Raw genomic sequence first — 23,768 nt, forward strand, 5'->3', positions numbered from 1 at the left:
ACTTTCATTTTTCTTTCAAGGTAGAGTGTGTGGATTTTTTATTTTAATCATCATTGATAGATTATTTTCCAAAAGTGTTGTAACAATCTATGTTGCCAAAAACAAAGACAGTGTTTTCTCTCTCTAGCACCTTCAGATACAATTAATCCTTTGAAATTATTACTAAATCTGATGGCAAAATATGATACATACATTTACACAGATATATGTTTTTCTAATAGTGAATCTGGACATTTTCATCCATCATTTGCTGTTAATATTTTTAGATTATCTTTTAATCTTTTAATTTCATTTATTGTCTTTTTTTGGAGAGTGATTTGCAAAAACTTTTTGTATGATAAAAATATTAATCATTTTTTATGTCTTAGTGTTTGATTTTTTTCTAATCTATCATATTTTTGTTGGTAAACTTTATATATTTATGTGGCATCTTTTATCATATAAAAACTTTAAATTTCTCATATAGTCATATAAGTCTTTTATTTTATAACTTTTCCCTAGGAGATGAATTTCAAATAGAGAGAAAGACATGTGCCTTTCAATGGAGATACACATTGAAAGACATTTTAGTGAACAAGAACAGACACATTGGGCAGGAATAGAAGGTTATACAGGTCAGTGTCAAAAAATAATGCCAGAAAGTTCCACTCTTGCCAGTCTGTGAAAGTCCAAACACTAGACTAATTAGTTTGGACTTGACCTAGAAACACAGAGGAACTGCTGAAATGTTTTGAATAGGGCAGTTTTATAATGAAAATGTGATTTTATAAAGATTAAGTTTGCACAGTGGTTTGAAAAACTGAAGTTCAGTGTCAAAGAAACCAGTATTTCAACAACTATGTATTGAACAGACACAGTTCTAGGCACTTGGAATCATCAGTGAATAAAAGACTGTGGAGACCATTTAGGGCTCACTTGCAAGGGTTAGTGTATGAGGACAGGAAGAGGTAAAATAATGGCAGTAGAAATGGAAGGAAAAAGAAAGGATGGATGTGAGAAAAAATAAGCATCAACATGGGAGATAGAAAGGAGGAATGAAGACTTCCCTGGTGGCCCAGTGGCTAAGACTCTGTGCTCCCAGTGCAGGGGACCGGGGTTCCATCCCTGGTCAGGGAACTAGATCCCGCATGACTGTGATTTATTAATAGTTTGCTAGGGCTGCAATAACAAAATACCACAAACTGGGTTGCTTGAGCAACAGAAATTTATTGTCTTACCATTCTGGAGACTGGAAGTCCAAGGACAAAGAGTTGGCAGATTTAGTCTCTTTTAGCCAAGACCCCTTTTGTTGGCTTACAGATGGCTGTCTTCTCACTGTGTCCTTACGTAGCCTTGTCAGGGATGAGCGCAAGTATCCCTCATATTCCTTTGTGTGTTCAAGTTTCACTTCTCATAAGGACAGCAGTCAGATTGGATTGACTGCCCTGAAAGCCACAGTTTAAGTGAACTACCTTTTTAAAGGCCTTATCTCCAAACATAGTCCCATTCTAAAGTGCTAATGTAGGGCTTGAACATATGGATTCTGGGGTTATGGTTGTTCAGTCTCTAAGTCATGTCCAACTCTTTGTGACCTCATGGACTGCAGCACACCAGGCTCTTCTGTCCTCTACTATCTCGAAGAGTTTGCTCAAATTAATGTCCATTGAGTTGCTGATGCTATCTAACTGTCTCATCTTCTGCTGCCCCCTTCTTTTGCCTTCAGTTTTTCCCACCATTAGGGTCTTTTCCAATGAGTTGGCTCTTTGCATCAGGTGGCCAAAGTATTAGAGCTTCAGCTTCAGCATCAGTCCTTCCAATGAATATTCAGGGTTGATTTCCTTTAGGACTGACTGGTTTGATCTCCTTGCAGTCCAAGGGACTCAAGAGTCTTCTCCAAGACCACAATTTGAAAGCATCAGTTCTTCAGTGCTCAGACTTAATTTTGGAGAAAGGATACAATTCAGCCCATAACAGACTATAAAACTCCTGTTCTAGCCATTGCATCAAGCTTCTGGAGGAAACCTAAATGATGGTCCCATTGCTACATTCAACTTGAATAGACATGGTTCTTAAGACTGAGCCCCTTGAAAATTTCACCTTGATCAAAAACTGTTACCTTTCATGTAAGATTCTCCCTGGGACAGCTTTTCTCCTTGAAGTCATGCAGTTTCCTGAACATGGTTCTTTTGTAACCATATCCCTCCTCCGGACAGGTACAAGCAATATTTTGTGAATGTTTTAGTATTTATTTATTTATTTTACTATATTCAGGTCTTTGTTGCTGCAAGCAGGATATTTGATGTGGTGCATGAATTTTCTAGTTGTGGGGCACAGGCTTAGTTTCTCTGTGGCATGTGGGATCTTAGTTGCCCACCAAAGATGGAACCCATGTCCCCTGCATTGCAAGGCAGATTCTTAACCACTGGACCAGCAGGGAAGTGCCTGTGAACATTTTAAATGTGTTAGGAAAAGTGTTGGCTGTTTACAAGAATGATCTTATTTCATGCACATTCATCATAAGGAAGTGATGTAATGTTAGGGAAGCACCTCAGAAAAATATCTTAGAGAACCTTTGTGCTACCGCCATCTCTTTACTAATCATGGAGAAACATATTGCTTATTTTTCTTAAGCAAGGTTGACCAAGGTCAGGATCTCCCTTATCCACAGATAGCATGCCTCCCGGCCATGAAGATGGGGAAAATACTGTTTTTTAGAAATCATACCTGCTCATTTTTTTATGCTTTCATTTTTAAAAAAATATGAAGAAAATTGCCCCTTAGAATCTCAAATGAAGAAAGAGTGCTGTGATAAAAAATGTCACCATAGATCTGTAATCTCACTACACTATCCCCCAGTGCTATCTTTGGGGGAATTAGCAAGTCATGCCTGGTTTAAATTAAAGATAATCTTTAATTTTCTTTAATAATAATCTTTAATATTATCTTTAATCTTCTCCTTAAAAAAAAAAAATATATATATATCTAAATATAATCTTCTCTTATTGGCTCCCATTAACCAATCGGTACCAGTTCAAGTATAAGACCATTTAGACCAGGGGTCTCCAACCTCTGAGATCTAATGTCTGATGATCTGAGGTGGAGCTGATGTAATAATACTAGGAATACATGTAATGCCCTTGAATCATCCTGAAACCAGGAGAAAGACTGTTAATGTCCCCCATCCCCACCCCCATCATAGATAACATTATTCTGGCAGTGGAAAAAGTACAAAACTTCCTGTGAATTTTCTTTAGCATTTCCAAAACCAATTCTCTAATTTTTAATAATTACTTCCTTTGAGTAGGGGGTAATGACCTAGGCTCAGCTATTTCATTTCAAACTAGAATTTAATTTTAAAAGACTTTTTGCTTGTTGGGGAAAAAAAATTGTACCTAAAGAAAAATTGCTCAACTGTGTGCTCTGCTGGAATTCTGCTGGAGAGATTACCGCAGCAAGCTGGTGGCCTGGGGCGGGGGGCTGAAACAAATCATTTTTGTAAAATTGAAATGAGTTCATTACAGTTGATAGCTTTTCATTTAATTTTTAAATGTAAAGTGGCTATTTTTAAAAGAAGGAAAGTAAGTCTAAATTGCCCTACTAATCCAATGAAATATTGCCAAGAGGATAAAAGCAGACAACTGTGAGCCATGTGGGGATCCTTTCCAAAGCTTGCTTTTATGCTTCTCTTCTGTTCTCATTAAAACAAGTCCCAAAGATCAAATGAAGCTGGAGCCCAAGCTCAAGGCAAGGGGACAAGTTGTTTACTTCATTGCAGCCAGCAGCCCTCTCACCACCAGGCGGGAATTCAGGCATACAGGTCAAAAGGATAATAATCCTATTTTCACCCTCCCAGGTCTCTATCAGCAACCACCAGGGAGCAGCAGATGACTAAGTCACTCATCTGGCTGCCTCCAGTTAAGTACTTGCTTGAAAATGAATGGGAAAGCTTACAAGAAGGGAGAGAGGAGAAATAATCATGGCACTAATAATTCCTATTAGTGTGGTTTTATGATTCAGAAAAGCACACACGTGCCTGCATTTGATCGTGCCTTTTGGTGAGCCAGACATGCATCTTTGGTTCCATTGTGCAGAATTGTTGTTTAGTCACCAAGTCATGCGCAACTCTTTTGCGATTGCAGGGACTATAGCCTGCCAGGCTCCTCTGTCCATGAGATTTTTCAGGCAAGAATACTGGAGTGGGTTGCCATTTCCTTCTCAAGGGGATTTTCCCAACCCAGAAATAGAACCAGCATCTCCTGCATCTCCTGCATTGCTGCTGGTACTGCTAAGTCGCTTCAGTCGTGTCTGACTCTGTGCGACCCCATAGACGGCAGCCCGCCAGGCTCCACTGTCCCCGGGATTCTGCAGGCAAGAACACTGGAGTGGGTTGTCATTTCCTTCTCCCTCCTGCATTGACAGACAGATTATTCACCACTGAGCCATCAAGGAAGCCTCATTGTTTCGGAATAACAATCCCCAGAGCCAGAAATGTTGAAACAGAAATTTGTTCCCAATCATACACCTTGTTCAGAACATTGGTTTTGAAGGCATTTTCCCTGGTTTGAATTCTGGCTTTATTACTTATGATTGATGTGACCTTGGGAAGTTATTTAACCTCTTTTTGATCTCATTTTCTCTTCTGTAAAAGGGAGATATCCATCTCAGAGATTGTTGTGGAGCTCAAATGACAGGATGCAGGTCCAGAACTAGGAACTTTTTGGTGCTTAATATTCAATAAACATTATCACTCTATTTGTAAAATGTTCTATGGCTCATAAAACATATCTGGTTCAACTATATTTATTAAGCTCCAGAGTCAAGCACTTTGCTAAGTTTTGGGGGTGATAGAAAAATCACTCAAGACCCCAGGGATCCCACAGGTCAGAGACGAGTATAAAGGATAAACAGATAAACACATAGCATGGATGAACAGACTCATAGAAGGTGGTACTTTAAGGAGAATTTAGTACAGCCTGAGGGAGTCAGAGAGAGCTTCCTGAAGGAAATACTTTTCTAATTTTACCTGTACCAAAACTTCTAAAAAGGGTATTATTCTGGCATTCTACAAATGAGTGAAACAAGGTCCAAGGTCAAGGGCTTCCAGAGGTCCCTCAGCTCGTGAGTGGCAGAGCCAGATCTCACTTACAGTAAATTACCTCAAGGATACATTCCCTATGAATTAAGTCACTGACACATTGAGCTGGTTTTGTCCTTCCCACTTTCTTTCTTTCTTTTTTTTTTTTTTAATTTTTTTTTTAAATTTTATTTTATTTTTAAACTTTACATAACTGTATTACTCTCTTTCTTACTTAAAGAGGAACAAAAAATTCACTTTCTGCATCTCTCCTTTTCTCCTTGAAAAATCTGGTGCAGCGTCAAGTTCTATAAAATCCACAATCTGCTAAGAATTGCACAATTCTAGGGTGGAAGGGTGGAGAAGGCAATGGCAACCCACTCCAGTACTCTTGCCTGGAAAAATCCCATGGAACGAGCCTGGTAGGCTGCAGTCCGTGGGGTCGCTAGGAGTCGGACATGACTGAGCGACTTCACTTTCACTTTTCACTTTTATGCATTGGAGAAGGAAATGGCAACCCACTCCAGTGTTCTTGCCTGGAGAATCCCAGGGACGGGGGAGCCTGATGGGCTGCTGTTTCTATGGGGTCGCACAGAGTCGAACATGACTGAAGTGACTTAGCAGCAGCAGCAGCAGCAGAGTGGAAGGGACAATTTTTTTTTTGGTAGGGATCCAGAGGGGCAGAGACAGACGTATTGTTGAATCCTAGTTCTGCCACTCACAAGTTCTATGGCAATAGGGTAACAACTTAATCTCAGTGAGTCTCAGTTTTCCCACCCATAAAATGGAGCAGTAATCCTTTCTATATCCTAGAATTGCTGTGATGAGCACATTAGCACAGTGCTGGCACACATTATAATTGCTCAATAAACATTCACTAATAACTTTAGCTAGAGAAATGCCATCTAGTTCATCCACGTCATGTCACTGGCCTGATCACACCAATCGTCTGTGAGTTTTTTTCTGAAAGCCTTTCCCTGAAGGAGATACTAGAGTTTCATGTGTGCAGGGTTCCAGTGCCTGACCAGTCCCATGATCTGGAAATCTAACCTGTTCCGTACTTTGCTATGCTTTCTTTAAACATTCTGTTCTCAGAAAAAATTAGAGAATGGCAGATTGTGCTTTTTCTGGATAAATAAATGTCTCAACATTCTCTCTCCCACACTAATCTAATCTAATCCCAGGAATTTCATTTTTGTTTTTTGAAGTCTCTTATCTACCACTTTCCACTGGAGATGACCAGGACTCCTTCCTGTCCTGAGATTGCTGTGGTGATAAGGCAGGTAGCTGGTCTTAATAATATTGTGGGTTGTGCTTTTTATTTTCAAAGCAGATTCACATGCCTTCCTTGTTGATCCTAATACACTGGGAGAGTTGAGGAGGACGGTGATTATCTCCACTTGAAGGGTGGTGAAACTGAACTATAAAGGAAAGAACAAAAGCCACCACCACTTCTAAGCATCATTACATTCTGGGTCTTTTTAAATTTTTTCATTATATACTGGAGTATAGTTGATTAACAATGTCATGTTAGTTTCAGGTGTATGCAATGTTTCAGTCTTTTCCGCATTTTTGTTGTTTAGTTGCTAAGTTGTGTCTGATTCTTTTTCGGCCCCATGGACTATAGCCCGCCAGGTTCCTCTGTCCATGGGATTTTCCAGGCAAGAGTACTGGAGTGGGTGGCCATTCCCTTCTCCAGGGGATCTTCCCAACCCAGGGATCTAACCTGCATTTCCTGAATTGGCAGACAGATTCTTTACTGCTGACTACCAGGGAAGCCCTCCTTTTACACATAGTATCTAACTTAAATTTCTCAGGAGCCTTCTTTACTAGATGTTATTAGTTCCATTAATAGAAGACAAAAATGAGGCTCATAAAATGAAGTCACATATTCAACTTTCTCCAAATACTGAATACTAGAGCTGAGAAACTCCAGATTGATCTCACACCAAAGCCAATAAGCTCAATCACTGACTTCTGCAAATTTGCTTGACCCATCAGTGACTAACACGACATAAAGTCAGGATTCCTGGGTCACAGTTTAGGACACCTTCCACCAAACCACTCATTCAGTCCTTGTTGACTGGTGAACTGCTAGAGCTCGACCCACCTGTGACTAGAATGGTCACTGCTCACACTGACCTGCTTTGCAGCTGTTCCCCACTCCTAGCTAGTTTTCTGTTCTTACCTTCTAGGTCCATGCCTATGATTTTGGGATTCTTAAGCATCTGTGATTCACAAGTCAGAGAGCAATAAATATATATGGGCTTTCTAGATGGACACAACTGAGCATGGACACGTACACACATATTATACAATTTATATATACTTAATATATATATTTATACATATAATACATTGATACGCATGAATATGGATGTATATACATGCACATGCTTCCAGAATTTGCCAGATTCTCCAGCAAGAATAAAGATTTGTCAGGCCAATCAAACTTCTCAGGGTTTTATCAACAAGGATATTTCTTTAAATACCAAGTTGGATGTGTGTTGGTTTGCAATTTTGGGAATTTCCTCAGGGAAATCTGAACATGTCTCCATACATGGAGGGCAAGGAGTGAAAAAGAAAGGCAGGCCACTCCAAATTGGTAGGTAGAATGTTTCACAAACAACGGAAGTTTCAAGATTCGTCTTGAGCAGCCTTAAGACAAGTAGATCTCTGCACTCACCCACCAGAATCTTAAAGGTTTATTTACATAGATGCCTTAACTGGGCTCAGTCATATTTTCAGCCTAGGTGGTTTCAACACGTTATTGTCTCAAGGCTGCATCCTTGAAATGGCTTGAGCTATGCAAACAGGCTGGAATGTACATTCCATGGACAAGGGAGAGGGTGAGGAGCTAGGGTCTAGCTTGCTGGTCAACCAACGGTCACCTCCTCTTGATTACCTCCTCCAACAACAAGGGAAAAGTGAAAGAAAAAAGTTAACAGGAGTCTCTTCTCTTTCTCTGAGTGTCTAGTTCACATGTGCCTATTAGGCATAATCACCTTGAAACTGTAAGGCAAGCACTGAGCTGAGAGATGAATTCTAACCACGTTCAGTTTCTCCTGGGGAATCTGTGCTTATGTTACTATTTGAGCTGCTCCACTCATTCATTTTTCATTTCAAAAGGAGATGATGGTGAAAAAGGAGATCCAGGAGAGGAGGGAAAGCTTGGCAAAGTGGGACGCATGGGGCCGAAAGGTAGGTGACACGACGTGACTTTGACATTTTTCTCTATACAGGACTTGGCCTGGAAGTTTAGCAGCTTCCATAACACCCTCTGCTCCAAAGAGTCATGAAATGTATTTCGCATGTGAATTTAGTCACCACCAGAGAGTTCCCATGAGATTGCTTGTCAACAAGACTCGGACACAGTTCTCAGGCTGCATTATTAGGGCCGATGAAAGAGGAACACCCTGGGAATTCTGGAGCATAGCAGTCTCTGGGAATATCTGAGAAACCATTACTGTTAGAAACACAGCTTTGTTCATTGCTGTGTCTCTTCTCAGAAGCCACACTAAGCAACTCTGGTTTAGAGTGTGAGGAGGAAGATAACAAGGAACAGAAAGAACAGTCTGATCCAATGATTTACTCACTTTTCCCCAAGATCTCCCAGCAAGTGGTGGGGTATTTATGGGAGAGGTATAAGCAAAGAAAATGAGAATAACACAAAGGATTTTTGTGAATGTTTTCATCACAAGGCAAGACTTAACCTTGACAAAATACAGCTTCTGCATTGTGTTGTGTGTGTGTGTGTGTGTCCTGAATGCTAGAACCGTTCCTCTCCAACTGCTGCAAGGTGGTGGCCCTGGACCACTGATTTTTATATCTTCAGTAATTTAAAGAGAAGCAGACTCATAGGCTTTTGAGGCTTCAGTTTGAGAAATGCTGACTTAAACCCTTCTTAGTCTGAAAATAGGCTTCCCTGGTGCTGCCGGTGGTAAAGAATTCACCTGCCAATGCAGGAAATGTAAGAGACATGATTGGATCCCTGGATTGGGAAGAAATATGTACAATCAACTGCAGAATTATTCTCACATATAGACAGCTTTACAACTGGTAACTATTTTTTAGATAATCACAGATTAAAAACCCAAATTAATAATAATTTTGTAGGAACTCAGGAATTCCTGATTATGTATATATTTTTTAAAAATAAAAATATGGTGGAACAATCTTTGATGTTCCTTTGATTATTAGGTTTTATTATTGTGCATTTGCTCCCTTTTTAAAAAATGGTAAGATAGTCAAATCTTGTTTTAAGGTAGTGAGGAAATAGAATCCCAAAGTGAAGCTAAAATGGATCTCAGGAGGAATAGAATTAGAATAAAATACAATAATTTTTTCACTCAACCCTTTATCTGACCTTTAGATTAAACATCCTCTGCTCAAGTTCTTTAGAAATATTGAATCTGTAAGCATTTTAATATCATCAAACCCAGGAGTCATACTCAGTCACACTTTAATTTTAGTGCATACATTATAATGCTATTAAAATAGGTGATATAGCAAAGAATATATATTATATATCGCAGATAGAAGAATGCACTTTTAAGTATTTCCTTCAAGTGAATATCATATGTTAAGCATATCATTAAAAGGAAGATAAAACCTTAAGATATAAAGATGACACATTTTGCTTTTCAGGAGTTAAGGGAGAACTGGGTGATGTAGGAGATCAAGGCAATATTGGCAAGACTGGGCCCATTGGCAAGAAGGGTAAGCTGTATTCTACCATTCTCCAGTAGCAATTTAAAGCAGATGGAACCTACCCTTAATCTATTTTGAAATGTTCTGTATCACAAAAATGACCCTTTTTCTTTATTTTAAAATATGAGTTCTCTCTTCCTAGCTTGGGTGTTTCTTCCATATGTAAGCAATGTGTCTTTACAAAAAGGCCTTTAGCAAAATTCAATTGAAATTCAAGGACAGAGTCAAATATAAAGTTCAGTTAAACTCTACATAGAAATGTCTCCTGGGACCTACTGGTTATAATCCTTTACATCATTAAAATTGGTGTCATGACCATGAAGCACATTCGGTTGTAGAAAACAGTCATTCATAAAAATCAAGATAGCCAAGAACAGTATAATATTGTATTTTAATTGGAGTGGAATAATAATAATTCTATGTCTGAGATCTGTTAACAGAGTAGGAATCTGAAGTGTATATATCTACATCCTTTTGTTTTCACTCATATTTTGATCCTGCACATTCCTGCTTCACTATTATGTAAAATGGAGATGGCCTTCTGTTTATTATCTCAGCACCCTATCTTCTTTTCCTAAAGCCCCGCAATGGTAGCTGGTTCTTACTGCTTCTGATATTTACCAATTCATACAGACATTGTACTATTGGTTTGAAGATGCAGAGTGATCATTTTTTACTTGGATACACAATTTGCTTGAAACTACCAACTGCTCCAGTGGAGATGAATTGCATCAGAGGAGCATTTTAAGCAGACACTTGCAACACTTGAGATCACACAATAGTAGTGGGAGGTGGCTACGAAACTATACCTTAGTACAGTATTTCAGTTCAGTTCCGTTCAGTCGCTCAATCGTGTGTGACTCTTTGCAACCCCATGAATTGCAGTACCCCAGGCCTCCCTGTCCATCACCAACTCCTGGAGTTCACCCAAACTCACGTCCATTGAGTCAGTGATGCCATCCAGCCATCTCATCCTCTGTCGTCCCCTTCTCCTCCTGCCCCCAATCCCTCCCAGTATCACAGTCTTTTCCAATGAGTCAACCCTTCGCATGAGGTGGCCAGAGTACTGGAGTTTCAGCTTTAGCATCATTCCTTCCAAAGACACCAGGGACTGATTTCCTTTAGAATGGACTGGTTAGATCTCCTTGCAGTCCAAGGGACTCTCACGAGTCTTCTCTAACACCACAGTTCAAAAGCATCAATTCTTCAGCACTCAGCTTTCTTCACGGTCCAACTCTCACATCCATACATGACCACAGGAAAAACCACACCCTTGACTAGATGGACCTTTGTTGGCAAAGTAATGTCTCTGCTTTGAATATGCTATCTAGGTTGGTCATAACTTTCCTTCCAAGGAGTAAGCATCTTTTAATTTCATGGCTGCAGTCACCATCTGCAGTGATTTTGGAGCCCCAGAAAATAAAGTCTGACATTGTTTCCACTGTTTCCCCATCTATTTCCCATGAAGTGATGGGACCAGATGCCATGATCTTCGTTTTCTGAATGTTGAGCTTTAAGCCAACTTTTTCACTTTCCTCTTTCACTTTCATCAAGAGGCTTTTGAGTTCCTCTTCACTTTCTGCCATAAGGGTGGTGTCATCTGCATATCTGAGGTTATTGATATTTCTCCTGGCAATCTTGATTCCAGCTTGTGCTTCTTCCAGCCCAGCATTTCTCATGATGTACTCTGCATATAAGTTAAATAAGCAGGGTGAAAATATACAGCCTTGACGTACTCCTTTTCCTATCTGGAACCAGTCTGTTGTTCCATGTGCAGTTCTAACTGTTGCTTAGTGACCTGCATATAGGTTTCTCAAGAGGCAGGTCAGGTGGTCTGGTATTCCCATCTCTTCAGAATTTTCCACAGTTTATTGTGATCCACACAGTCAAAGGCTTTGGCATAGTCAATAAAGCAGAAATAGATGTTTTTCTGGAACTCTCTTGCTTTTTCAGTGATTCAGCAGATGTTGGCAATTTGATCTCTGGTTCCTCTGCCTTTTCTAAAACCAGCTTGAACATCTGGAAGTTCACGGTTCACGTATTGCTGAAGCCTGGCTTGGGGAATTTTGAGCATTACTTTACTAGCTTGTGAGATGAGTGCAATTGTGTGGTAGTTTGAGCATTCTTTGCATTGCCTTTCTTTGAGATTGGAATGAAAACTGACCTTTTCCAGTCCTGTGGCCACTGCTGAGTTTTCCAAATTTGCTGACATATTGAGTGCAGCACTTTTACCGCATCATCTTTCAGGATTTGAAATAGCTCCACTGGAAATCCATCACCTCCACTAGCTTTGTTTGTAGTGATGCTTTCTAAGGCCCGCTTGACTTCACATTCCAGGATGTCTGGCTCTAGGTGAGTGATCACACCATCGTGATTATTTTGGTCATGAAGATCTTTTTTGTACAGTTCTTCTGTGTATTCTTGCCACTTCTTCTTAATATCTTCTGCTTCTGTTCAGTCCATACCATTTCTATCCTTTATCGAGCCCATCTTTGCATGAAATGTTCCCTTGGTATCTCTAAGTTTCTTGAAGAGATATTTAGTCTTTCCCATTTTGTTGTTTTCCTCTATTTCTTTGCATTGATTGCTGAGGAAGGCTTTCTTATCTCTTCTTGCTATTCTTTGGAACTCTGCATTCAGATGCTTGTATCTTTCCTTTTCTCCTTTGCTTTTCACTTCTCTTCTTTTCACAGCTATTTGTAAGTCCTCCCCAGACAGCCAATTTGCTTTTTTGCATTTCTTTTCCATGGGGATGGTCTGGATCCCTGTCTCCTGTACAATGTCACGAACCTCTGTCCATAGTTCATCAGGCACTCTATCTATCAGATCTAGGCCCTTAAATCTATTTCTCACTTCCACTGTATAATCATAAGGGATTTGATTTAGGTCATACCTGAATGGTCTAGTGGTTTTCCCTACTTTCTTCAATTTAAGTCTGAATTTGGCAATAAGGAGTTCATGACCTGAGCCACAGTCAGTTCCCGGTCTTATTTTTGCTGACTGTATAGAGCTTCTCCATCTTTGGCTGCAAAGAATATAAACAATCTGATTTTGGTGTTGACCATTTGGTGATGTCCACGTGTAGAGTCTTCTCTTGTGTTGTTGGAACAGTATTTACTCCAGTTAAATTTATACAGTTATGATTTAATACTGCATCATTTTGTTTACATTTCTCATAGCTGGGAATGGCACCATGTATGGTCTGCGATTGTGTATGGAAGTTTTGATAAATATTAACTTTCTATAATCATTTGTAGATATTTTATGGTATATCTATTCTATTTAATGCATATATTTTATGTATTCATGACATACCTTCGTGTTAATTTTTTTCGTATGTCTAGTCTATGTAGTTTATACGTGAATTTTTTCAAATTGTTGCAAATCTCCAAAACTTCCCACCAGTGGACCACGTTATGTAGTTTGGGTATATTTCTACTTTATATATTTCAAAAGAGTGAGATGTTTCCACCCCTGCTGCACTGACTTTTGGTCTGTGAGCTGATACTGTCCCCACTGGAATGCATGGATTAAGAGTACTGTCTCCTTTTGCTGTTTCCCAAACATGTCAAGGTGTCTTCTCCTGCCCTCTGCCTTTACTCAGACAATTTTCTACCCCTAGACACCTCTTTGTCCATCACTGTCAGTCAAAATACCACTCATTCTTTGAAACCATGGGAAAATAGACTTCTTGATAAAGCTTTTCCTGAACCCCTCCTTTCTTTTGTGCTCCCAGCCTGAGCTTGATCATCCATTAAGGTATGAACATCTTCTACCATGGATTATTTGGTTTGTCATACAGCAGAGTATTTACGCTCTTGAGGTTTGAAATCAGAATGATTGGGTTTCAATCCACTCAGGGTCTTTCTTGTATATATTTGACCTTGTGTACATTTCTTAATCTATCTGTGCTTCAGTTCCCTCACGGACAAAATAAAGACAATAACATCCTCAAAAAAACAAAAGAGTCCTGTCTTCTGATCCAACTTTCTTCCATCATACTTCTCCTTGTATCAGTTTTTGGAATGGATACAAGTATTTTGAGAGCTAGTTAAGAAGAACTTGAATAGAGGAAATATTTCATTTGGACTTAATGGAATGCAGTCACTTCCATGTACAGTTAAGTTCCTGCTAACAATTCTGATGTAGGAATAGCTTCCAGGAATACTTCTACCACCTACCGTGCAGATGTATCCAAAGTCATGATGGAAAAGTGCAGGGGCAGAGATCAGATCATCATAGGAATATGTACAGGGCATCCAGCCCAAGAAATGTGTAGGTTGTGCAAAAGAAACAGGGTATGAAATGTACCAGGCATTGTTCGTCAGTGGAAAAAAATTTCAAATCTAACAGCTCATATGTGAACAAGACTTTACAGAGGTATTTTCAAGTTTGACAATATTCTTAATTTATATACACCATCAATAACAAGTTGTGAAGGTGAGAAAAATGACTTACATTGTTTATAACAAAGACAAAATTCAGATTTCTGCTACTGGCTATGAGAGATTCACCTGCATGAATCCTTCTGCTAAGAATGACTAGTTGAGTCAAAAACAAACAAACATATTTGAAAGCATGAGAGGGCAACCAAACTGAATAGACTTTAGGGCTGTGATCTGGAGAAGAAGGGGACAGCACTAAGGTAGGCTCTACATCCTGATCCATTTTTCCTCATTTACAGATTCACATGTGAGGCAGTAAAGGACTAAGAGACTTGAGCAGAAAGTTGCTCAGACTTAATTGGTGTTCAAAGTCTGCCAGAGATGAGTGGCCCAGGAAATGGGACTCTTTTATTTTTCATTTCAAAAATAAAAACCTCCAGTTAAAACTTATTAAATTCTGAATAAAACAGTCAAACACATGCCCATTCCTTTTTTTTTTAATTTTAGCAAACAAAATCAAGGGGAACATTTAATATGAAAAGGAATAAAAAGGAATAGCATCAATGAAAACTTATTTAGAAATCATACTTGGTAGTGAAATATTGAACACTGCTCTCCTGATAATGGAAATGAGATAAGTATAGCCCTCATCAAGTCTAGTCAACATTATAGAAGAGGTTCTAGCCAGAGGAAAAATGCCAGAATAAGAGATAAGAATCACAATAGTTGGAAATGGAGAAATAAGAGGGTGATTATTTCCTAATCATGTAACATACCCAGAAAATTCAAAAGAATCTACAGATAAGCTATTTATATCATTTTTAAAGATAGCTTAACAAGGGTCATCCCAGGTGGTGCAATGGTAAGAATCCACCTGCCAATGCAGGAGCTGAAGGAGATGCAAGTTCAATCCCTGGTGAAAAAGATCCCCTGGAGGAGGGATGACAACCCACTCCAGTATCCTTGCTTGGAGAATCCCAAGGACAGAGGAGCCTGGTGGGAGCTGGACATGACTAAACATGCAGGCAGAGCTTTAACTTACAAAAATCAATTTTTGTTCCTAAGTACTAGAAACAATTTTAAAAACTGAAATTAAGATTCCCTTTATTATAGCAAATATCTAGAAATAAATCTAACAAAAGATGTATAAGCTCTCTACAACAAACACTACATGATTATAATGAGAGAAATTAAAGATTATCTAAGGAGATGGAAGTAAAACTACATTCATAGATTGGGAGACTCAATCTATGTTAACCTTATATAATGTGATTGCATCTCAGAAATCTCGAAGTCCAACATCCCATACTCTAGTTACACCTTTCCATCCCTTAACATATCCCTTAGACATACTGTTAAGATGTCCCAGATTTGATCTGTAGTTTCAGTCTTCTCTCAATTAACATCCCAGAAGTAATTCTCTTGGTATCTGATAAGCCAATTCAAAATTTATATGGAAATGAAAAGGACCATGGATACCCAAAGACTATCTTGAAAAATAAAAACAAAAGTGAAAGATTTAAATCAGATAAATGTTATAAATTAATGTTTAATAGATTTAAGCCTTTATCATAAAGCTAAACAATTAAGATAGTGTTGATTTAGTGCAGAGACAAATAGACCAGTGGAAAGAAATAAACAATGCAGAAACAGACCCCAAACTTGAGTTATGCAAAGGTGATATTTTGAAATGGGAAATGAGACACCTACCAATAAATATTGCTAGGTCAAGTGGATGAATATGAATGCAGCCAAACATACACAGCATATTATATATGAAAAGAACAATTATAGATGCACAAAATTCATTTATTAATTAAAATGTTACATTTTTAAGTGAATTTTGTAATGTGGCACTTGACTACTTGTAAAATTTATTCATTTAGTTTTATTTCTTTTCTTATAATGTGTTGATTTGTATCAGTACTTTTTAATTTGGAATTTGGTTTTTTTTTTTTAAAAAGTCTCCTCAAATTGTATAAGCTTTGGATAAAATCATCATGAATCTGCCTCTGGTTATATCAGCTTCACTTAACAAATGGTTAAGGGATGGAAAGGTGTAACTAGAGTATGGGATGTTGGACTTAAAGATTTCTGAGATGCAATCACATTATATAAGGTTAAGATCTCAAGTATTTCCCTAGAGATGAGCAGAAGTGGAGGAGGAGACTAAGTTATTGCAATGAACACATCCAGAATTCAAGACCTTCATTTTTCAGTGAATTATTCTAGATGTTGAACTTTCCTAGATTTAGATATGTCAAATCTAGATGAGACTCCAACCAGGAGAGTTGAAGTTCATGACTTTGAGCCAAGTCTTAATCCTTCCATAGAATAAGACTAGATAACTCTTGAAGACAGGGTGGTAAACAACAGAGACAAGGGGAAGGTCGAAAACTATACTATGATTATCTGAGCCTCAAAATGGATGAAGTTCCAAATATTGGAGAAGCAGCAGTCTGGAACGGATAGGGTTAAAAGACACTTACTCCTTGGAAGGAAAGTTATGACCAACCTAGATAGCATATTCAAAAGCAGAGACACTACTTTGCCAACAAAGGTCCGTCTAGTCGAGGCTATGGTTTTTCCTGTGGTCATGTATGGATGTGAGAGTTGGACTGTGAAGAAGGCTGAGCGCCAAAGAATTGATGCTTTTGAACTGTGGTGTTGGAGAAGACTCTTGAGAGTCCCTTGGACTGCAAGGAGATCCAACCAGTCCATTCTGAAGGAGATCAGCCCTGGGATTTCTTTGGAAGGAATGATGCTAAAGCTGAAACTCCAGTACTTTGGCCACGTCATGCGAAGAGTTGACTCATTGGAAAAGACTCTGATGCTAGGAGGGATTGGGGGCAGGAGGAGAAGGGGACGCCAGAGGATGAGATGTCTGGATGGCATCACTGACTTGATGAACATGAGTCTCAGCGAACTCCCGGAGTTGGTATTGGACGGTGAGACCTGGCATGCTGTGATTCATGGGGTCACAAAGAGTCGGACACAACTGAGCGACTGATCTGATCTGATCTGATCTTCTTCAGGCCAATTCCTTATTCAAACTCTTATGCATATGCACCTAGTGCACACCTATCACTTTATTATCACTATGCCTTGTTAACTTGTCTGTGTCATTCAACAGGCTATGAATTTCTGGAGGAAATGAACGGAAGCTATATCAGATCTATTTGTTTAAATACATATAAGTTGTATTGGGGAAATCCTGCTTTTTAATCATTTTATTCTAATGTCTACTATAAAGGAGAAACTAAATGTTTATTGCATTAAGAATGAAAAAATAAATGATATATGTCATTTCCTATGATGTGACTCTCTTTTCTACTCTTTATTTCTGTTAGCTACTACTTTCCCTTAACATTAGTTTTCAATACTGGCTAAGTTTTTTTCTCCTCCAGAGATATGCCTTGAAAATTTATGAGCACGTCCTAGAATATTTTTGAAAATTGAGGTTCAGTGTTCTGGCTCACCTGGATTAATTTCATTTTTAATCTGTACTTTGAAATTTATTGTCCTCATTTTGTCGCTGGTCCTTCTAAATTTTTCACTGACTCAGATTAATCTCAACTTTCTGGGCTGACCTTAATGTTGTCACTTGAATGGAGAAGGTAGCTTTCTGGATGTCAATATTTCATTTAAGGAATAGGAAAGGATGATTTAGTATAGGTAAATTCAATCTCATAGCAAAATAGATGCTTTTATTTAAGGTCGATAATCCTTTTACAGTGAAAGTATCACAGTGTTTTGTTTGTTTAAATGCAACCTCTGATTCTTCAACCTTAAGACAGTTAATACAGAGGTGTTCTTACTTATGGGTCAAAAATTAATTTTTATATGTGGCTTTAAACCAGATTTCATTTTGGGGAAATAGACACAATGAGCTCACATCCACCATGAACTGGCTAACTACTTGGCACACTTTTCATTACTGTAACTCTGATTTAGTGCGCGGAAGCAAACATTGGTTAAATACCCTCTACAAGTCAAGCACAGACCTAATCCCATGACATTGTCTAATTTATCCTTCTTATGACTTTAGGCACTTTAGACATTCCACTTTAAAAATGAAGAAATAGAAATTTAAAGGAATTAAGTAACTGGTCCATGTTTAGCTAGTAAGACGCAGAGTCAGCATTCAAACCCTGGTTGTTCAGACTTCCGCGGTTTTTCACTCCACCATACTGTTTTGACTTCCCCATCTGTTAAAAAAAGGAAAGGAATTCATGTCAAAATACTGGAAAGCAGTCACAGTGCTTACATCTTCTCAGAAAAAGTCCATGTATCAATTCAAGAATCTATTCTCCACATTGTTAATATCCAGTTAAAGGCTGCTGCTTCAAAGAAGCCTTCCTTTCCTACTCTGATCTGCAGTCATCTTTGCCTTCTCTGAATACCCACCAGGCGTTTCTTTTATTTCTCTCTGTTAGGGAGTAATAGAGCTAGTGTCTCATCTCCTTGGTCTCTTATGCGTGCTTTGTTTTCCTTAAAAACCTAACATTTTGGCTGTGCTGCACAGCCTGTGGGATCCTACTTCCTCAACTAGGGATTGAACCAGCATCCTTAGCAGTGAAAGCATGGAGTCCCAACCACTGGACTACCAGCAAAGTTCTCCAAAAGCCTAAAATTTTCTAAAGCAAATACTTTATGTATACTTTTTAAATGTTTATTATTGGACTTAGACCAGAACTAGGATTGTAGCAGAACTAGAATCAGTTTTCAACTCATGTTGAATTGAAAGAGATTCACATATAAAGAAAATAAACTATTTTTAAATTAAAATATGAAGCCAGATTCATATGATCTTTCAAGTCCATACTGTTTTTGGTGATGATAAGACTTACATTACTTTCAACATTTTATATCTCTTTTTGAAGATTTTGCTTCCCTTCATTATATTGTTGGTTAAATTATTTGAAAAGTACCACAATCTGGGAAGTCAGAAGTGGTTGGGTTTTAATAGCAGCACTGCTTTTGAATTGTTGGATGTCCTTGAGTCATTTATTTTGCTTTCCTGACTCTCAATTTCTTCAGTTGTTAGAATAAAGATAATGATAGCACATAGCTCATTGGATTTCATATAACAATACCTCTAAAGTATCCAAACAATACTTGACAACTGATTGGCACTCAGCAAACATATATTCCCTTTCTTCCATTAACATTGTCTCAAATCCAGTCTTATCTTTTCCAGTTTACACATAAGAGAAATGAGGAGTTTTCAGGACACAGATCTGATGTGTCCAGATCAATCTTCCTTATCAGGATGCTTGGCATACTTTTATGCTTCTTTCCCAACTACACCTCTGCTGTACGGGGTCTACCACCTGGCTCCCACCTCCACCTGCTGAAACTCCAGCACCATCTCCTCAGGAGAACCTTCCTCCATTCCTCCAGCTGGAGCACTATCTCTAGCTCCCTTTAACATTGGACAGAGTATGTTATCTCTGTTCATGGTATCTCTTACAATATTTATCACATTCCATTGTCATAGATTTCACCATGATCTCATTTCATCTAAGCCCAAGGTTCAGAGACATTCCAGTGCATACTCAAACTACATTCAGAGTTTCAAGGAGCCTCCTCCTTTTATCTGGGGAGCTCCTGAAGGTCTGGCATCACTGTAGAGAAAAGCATCCATCTGGGTCAATTAGGAAAGGCTCAGCAAATCCTTGGTGCCCTGGTCAGCATGAATTTCTGGATGATCAATGATCAACACTCACAGGACTCTTAATGAAAAGTGATCAGCAAAGACAGAATAGCTAATGGACAGGCAATATGGGGAATCCTTTCGGTTTTCTCTTTTTGTTGGGAAAGGAAGGAATTAGGCAGAACCTCTAAGCTAACTCCATTCCCCTTTACATTGTCCGCTCCGTTATTTACCCAATTCCTGGCCATATCATTGTCCTACAAGAGTAAACCTCATACTCTTCTTTAGCCTGTATGACTATCATCCTGTATTTATCCCCCTGAATTTTTTCTTATTCTTTTTCCAGATCTCCATTGAAGCATAAGCTCTATTTTACTTCTATCAGGATCTTCTCTTTTGATTCCCCCAAAGTTCAGCCAAACATTTCCTCTTATAAATCAAAAGCTTTTGCTTTCAATTATTGTGTCTGATGTGGACTTCAAGAGCCTATTTTGAAGTTGAAAAAAGTCAACTTTTTTTTTCTCTCTGCTTTAACAATTCTGATTCTCAAATTTATTTTGTCGATGTCTCTGACTAAGAAAAAGGTCACATACAAAAAAGAGAAGAAAGGAAAATTATTAAGGTTGATATTTCAGAATAAGATTTTTGACACAACTTTATATTACCAGTATTTGCATACATCACATCTCTTCCAAAAAGCATAAACTCTTTCAAGCCAAAAGTTTAATCTTGTCTCTCTTTATTTCTTTTCAAAGTACCAAGCAAATGTTTTGTGTTTCATAGAGCAAGTAAATAGTATATATTTGTTGAACTAAATTGAAAAAGCACAATATATGTTTTTGAAAATCCAAGGGCAAAGCCACATGGAAGAACTTAGGGGCATAATATAATAAATACACAGATACTGTGTTATGCTAATCAATTGATTCAGATATGTAAAGCAATGGCACTTTAAAAATTAAAAACATGCAGAATATTGTATTAGCTGTGCCTAGAAGGCCACATTATAAAAACACGTTAGTGGGATAAATGACACAAAATTAAATGTTTATACATTCAGCTGGAATTCTGTATTCTATCTAATTAAATGATGACTTGTTTGATTAGTTATACCTGTGCAGCCAACTCAAAACCAAATTATTTTTATAATATTAGTAAATATTATTTGGAGATATTAAAAATGAAGTTTAAAATCTCTTTCTTCTTATTTTAGGTATGTAATATGTTGTCTGCCTGATATAATTCTATTTCATTATATTTTATGCATTTAATTCTACTCATTAATAGTACTATTTTATTTAGTTGTTCTTTTCATGGCTATTGTTTTTCTTCAGGTGACAAAGGGGAAAAGGGTTTGCCTGGAATACCTGGGGGAAAAGGCAAAGCAGGTATAATATGCTCATTTTTTTTCTTTTTTAAATTAATTTTTATTGTAGTGTGGTTGCTTTACAATGTTGTATTAGTTTCTACTCTACAGCAAAATGAATCAGCCACATTTTCTTTGTCCATTCCTCTGTTGACAGATATTCAGGTTGCTTTTCTTTTTAATTTTTAACATCATTACAAAACTATTTGTCTCAAAAATAAATATATTTAATAGAAGAACAATAGTCTGTTCAGTGTGATTAACCTCCTTTTCCTTGGGCCAGAGGAATGGAAGGAAGGAAATTCTCCTCTCTCTCTAGTGGTGACTTTTCAGGCCCTATGGAAGGGGTGGAAGGACGGTGGTTCATTCTACCTCTGCCACACTTGCTTGAGGTAGCAATTCTAGTTGGTTCAGGAAGCAGCCCTCATCCCCCTAGACCAAGAGGAAAATCCACAAGGGCCTCAACAATAGGACCAGCAATAGGTTCAGCCGTTCACCAGAGTCTCAACCAAACGCTGGCCAAGCATTTTGTCACCAGCAAACTGGCCTGATGGAGAGAGTCCTGGCGGTTACAGAACATGCGTCAGTGGCCCGAAAGCATCTCCCTGATACTGAAAAGAGAACTCTTTCCAGTGCTTGATGCAGGGAAAGAAAGCAGCTCATTCCTGGTGAGCTTCAATTATTTCTATCCGTAAAGGTGTGCGTGCATGCGTGCTTAGTTGCTCAGTCATATCAGACTCTTTGTGACCCCATGGACTGTAGCCTGCCAAGCTTCTCTGTCCATGGAATTTTCCCAGCAAGAATACTGGAGTGGGTTGCCATTTCCTCCTCCAGGGGATCTTCCCTACCCAAGGGATCAAACCCACATCTTTTGCATCTCCTTCATTGGCAAGTGGATTCTCTACCACTGAGCCACCTGGGAATCCCTTATCCATAAAGATGTAGAGAAGCCTAATTCTAAGAACTGTTTTAAATTCCTTATATTTAACTGTGAATATGGATAAATAAAGCCACAGATTTTCCCCCCCTTTGGCTAGTAAAATTCATTTTGCTTTTCAACCATCAGAGAAAAAAGCAAATGGAAATGTTGACATGAAGCATCGTTAAATAGGAAAAAAGAAGCATTTACTTTACATCATTTTCCTTACAGCTTTTTCTCAGCCACATTATCAGTAGGTGATTGAAAAGGTAAATGAGTGAAGGGGAATTAGTGGCAGAAATTAAAATCATAGTTAATCCACAAATGGGACAACTTGCTCTTAAAATTATAAGATGAATCTATTCACAAGATTTAAACTTAGTCCTCGAAACATTAAGCTATACTCCAAATGGATAATCAGAATTAACATTAATTTTGTCATGAAAGGTTTCTCCCAACTAACAATACAGTAACACAAGAGAAAACTAGAAATATGTTTTTAAAATGCTGTAAAGATTTTATTCTGAGACTGTAGAGGTACATTCTGTGTTCAAAAAAAACGCCAAATGATTCCCAATATGTGAGCAGTGGTTTGTCACATTTACTGTTCTTTTTAAAAAACTGGTTTAGAACTCTCTTTTAACTCCTTCAAATTATTGTAAAAGATATATTCAGAATTCCTGTATATTGGAAACCTTGTCTTTAATAAAAGACAAAAAGCATCACTATTCACAGAAAGACATAGCTAGACTAGAAAAAGACAGTAAATATTGGGAAGAGAGCAATTGCCTTTCTTATCCATTCTTCATGGGCATCAACATGAATTGACAGCTTTGTCATTTAAAAGGTACTGTCTGTGATTGTGGAAGATACCGAAAAGTTGTTGGACAGCTAGACATCAGTGTGGCTCGCCTTAAGACTTCAATGAAGTTTGTTAAGAATGGTGAGTCTATTCTCATTTGCTTTGTGCTATTTATCCATGGATTTATCTCTTTCAACATGGCAATTCTGGGATTTTCCTGGCTGTCTAGTGGTTAGGGCTCTTCCCTTCCACTGAAGGGGGCATGGTTTCTTTCTCTGGCTGAGGAACCAAGATCTTGAATGTCACATGACCTAAATAAATAAATAAATACAAATTTAAAAATAAAACAATCTCTTTCTTAAAGAAACAAAAACAAACCAACCACTGCAATTCCAATATCCCTAGCAGAAATTAACTTAGTTTGGGCAAAGGATTATTGAGATAGTGTCTCCAGTTTATAGCTCTCTTAGAATCCTGATTATGCACTTACTCTAGTATACTTCAGGTCCTGTGGACATACATATGTCCATTCCTATAGGTAGAAAAGGGAATTTTAGTGACAGAGGGGAAGGGAGAAAAGGCAGAGTTTGAGTACCTGGGCCTTAAGAAAAAAAGAGACAACAAGAGCCCAACAACCAGCATCTTAGAAAATAAAAATAGTAATGAAAACAATAGTTGCTTTGTTGATTACTTGCAATAATACTAATTTTTATGATTAGACTGAAGTTTAGAGAGATTACCTTGCCCATAGATACACGCTAATGAGCAGTGGAGGAAGGATTTGAATACAAGTTTCACTGACTCCTCTACCCTCAGTACAAATCAGTGAGAACATCATGCATTTCTCTAAACTGTGCTAGTCCATGTTACCCTTTTT

The 23,768-nt window shown here is 38.2% G+C and overlaps 1 protein-coding gene across 1 annotated transcript in view; it reads left to right on the forward strand.

The window, feature by feature from the left end:
• The window catches only part of COLEC10 (collectin subfamily member 10), a 46,505-nt gene that overhangs the window by 20,543 nt on the left and 2,194 nt on the right, over window positions 1-23,768 (forward strand). Inside the window, exons 2-5 of the mRNA XM_006068053.4 lie at window positions 8,183-8,254; window positions 9,701-9,772; window positions 21,139-21,192; window positions 22,937-23,032. Of these exons, the coding sequence (XP_006068115.1) occupies window positions 8,183-8,254; window positions 9,701-9,772; window positions 21,139-21,192; window positions 22,937-23,032 (294 nt within the window). The remainder of the gene's footprint in view (window positions 1-8,182; window positions 8,255-9,700; window positions 9,773-21,138; window positions 21,193-22,936; window positions 23,033-23,768) is intronic.

Source organism: Bubalus bubalis, chromosome 15, assembly GCF_019923935.1.
Source record: "Bubalus bubalis isolate 160015118507 breed Murrah chromosome 15, NDDB_SH_1, whole genome shotgun sequence".
NCBI lineage: Eukaryota > Metazoa > Chordata > Mammalia > Artiodactyla > Bovidae > Bubalus > Bubalus bubalis.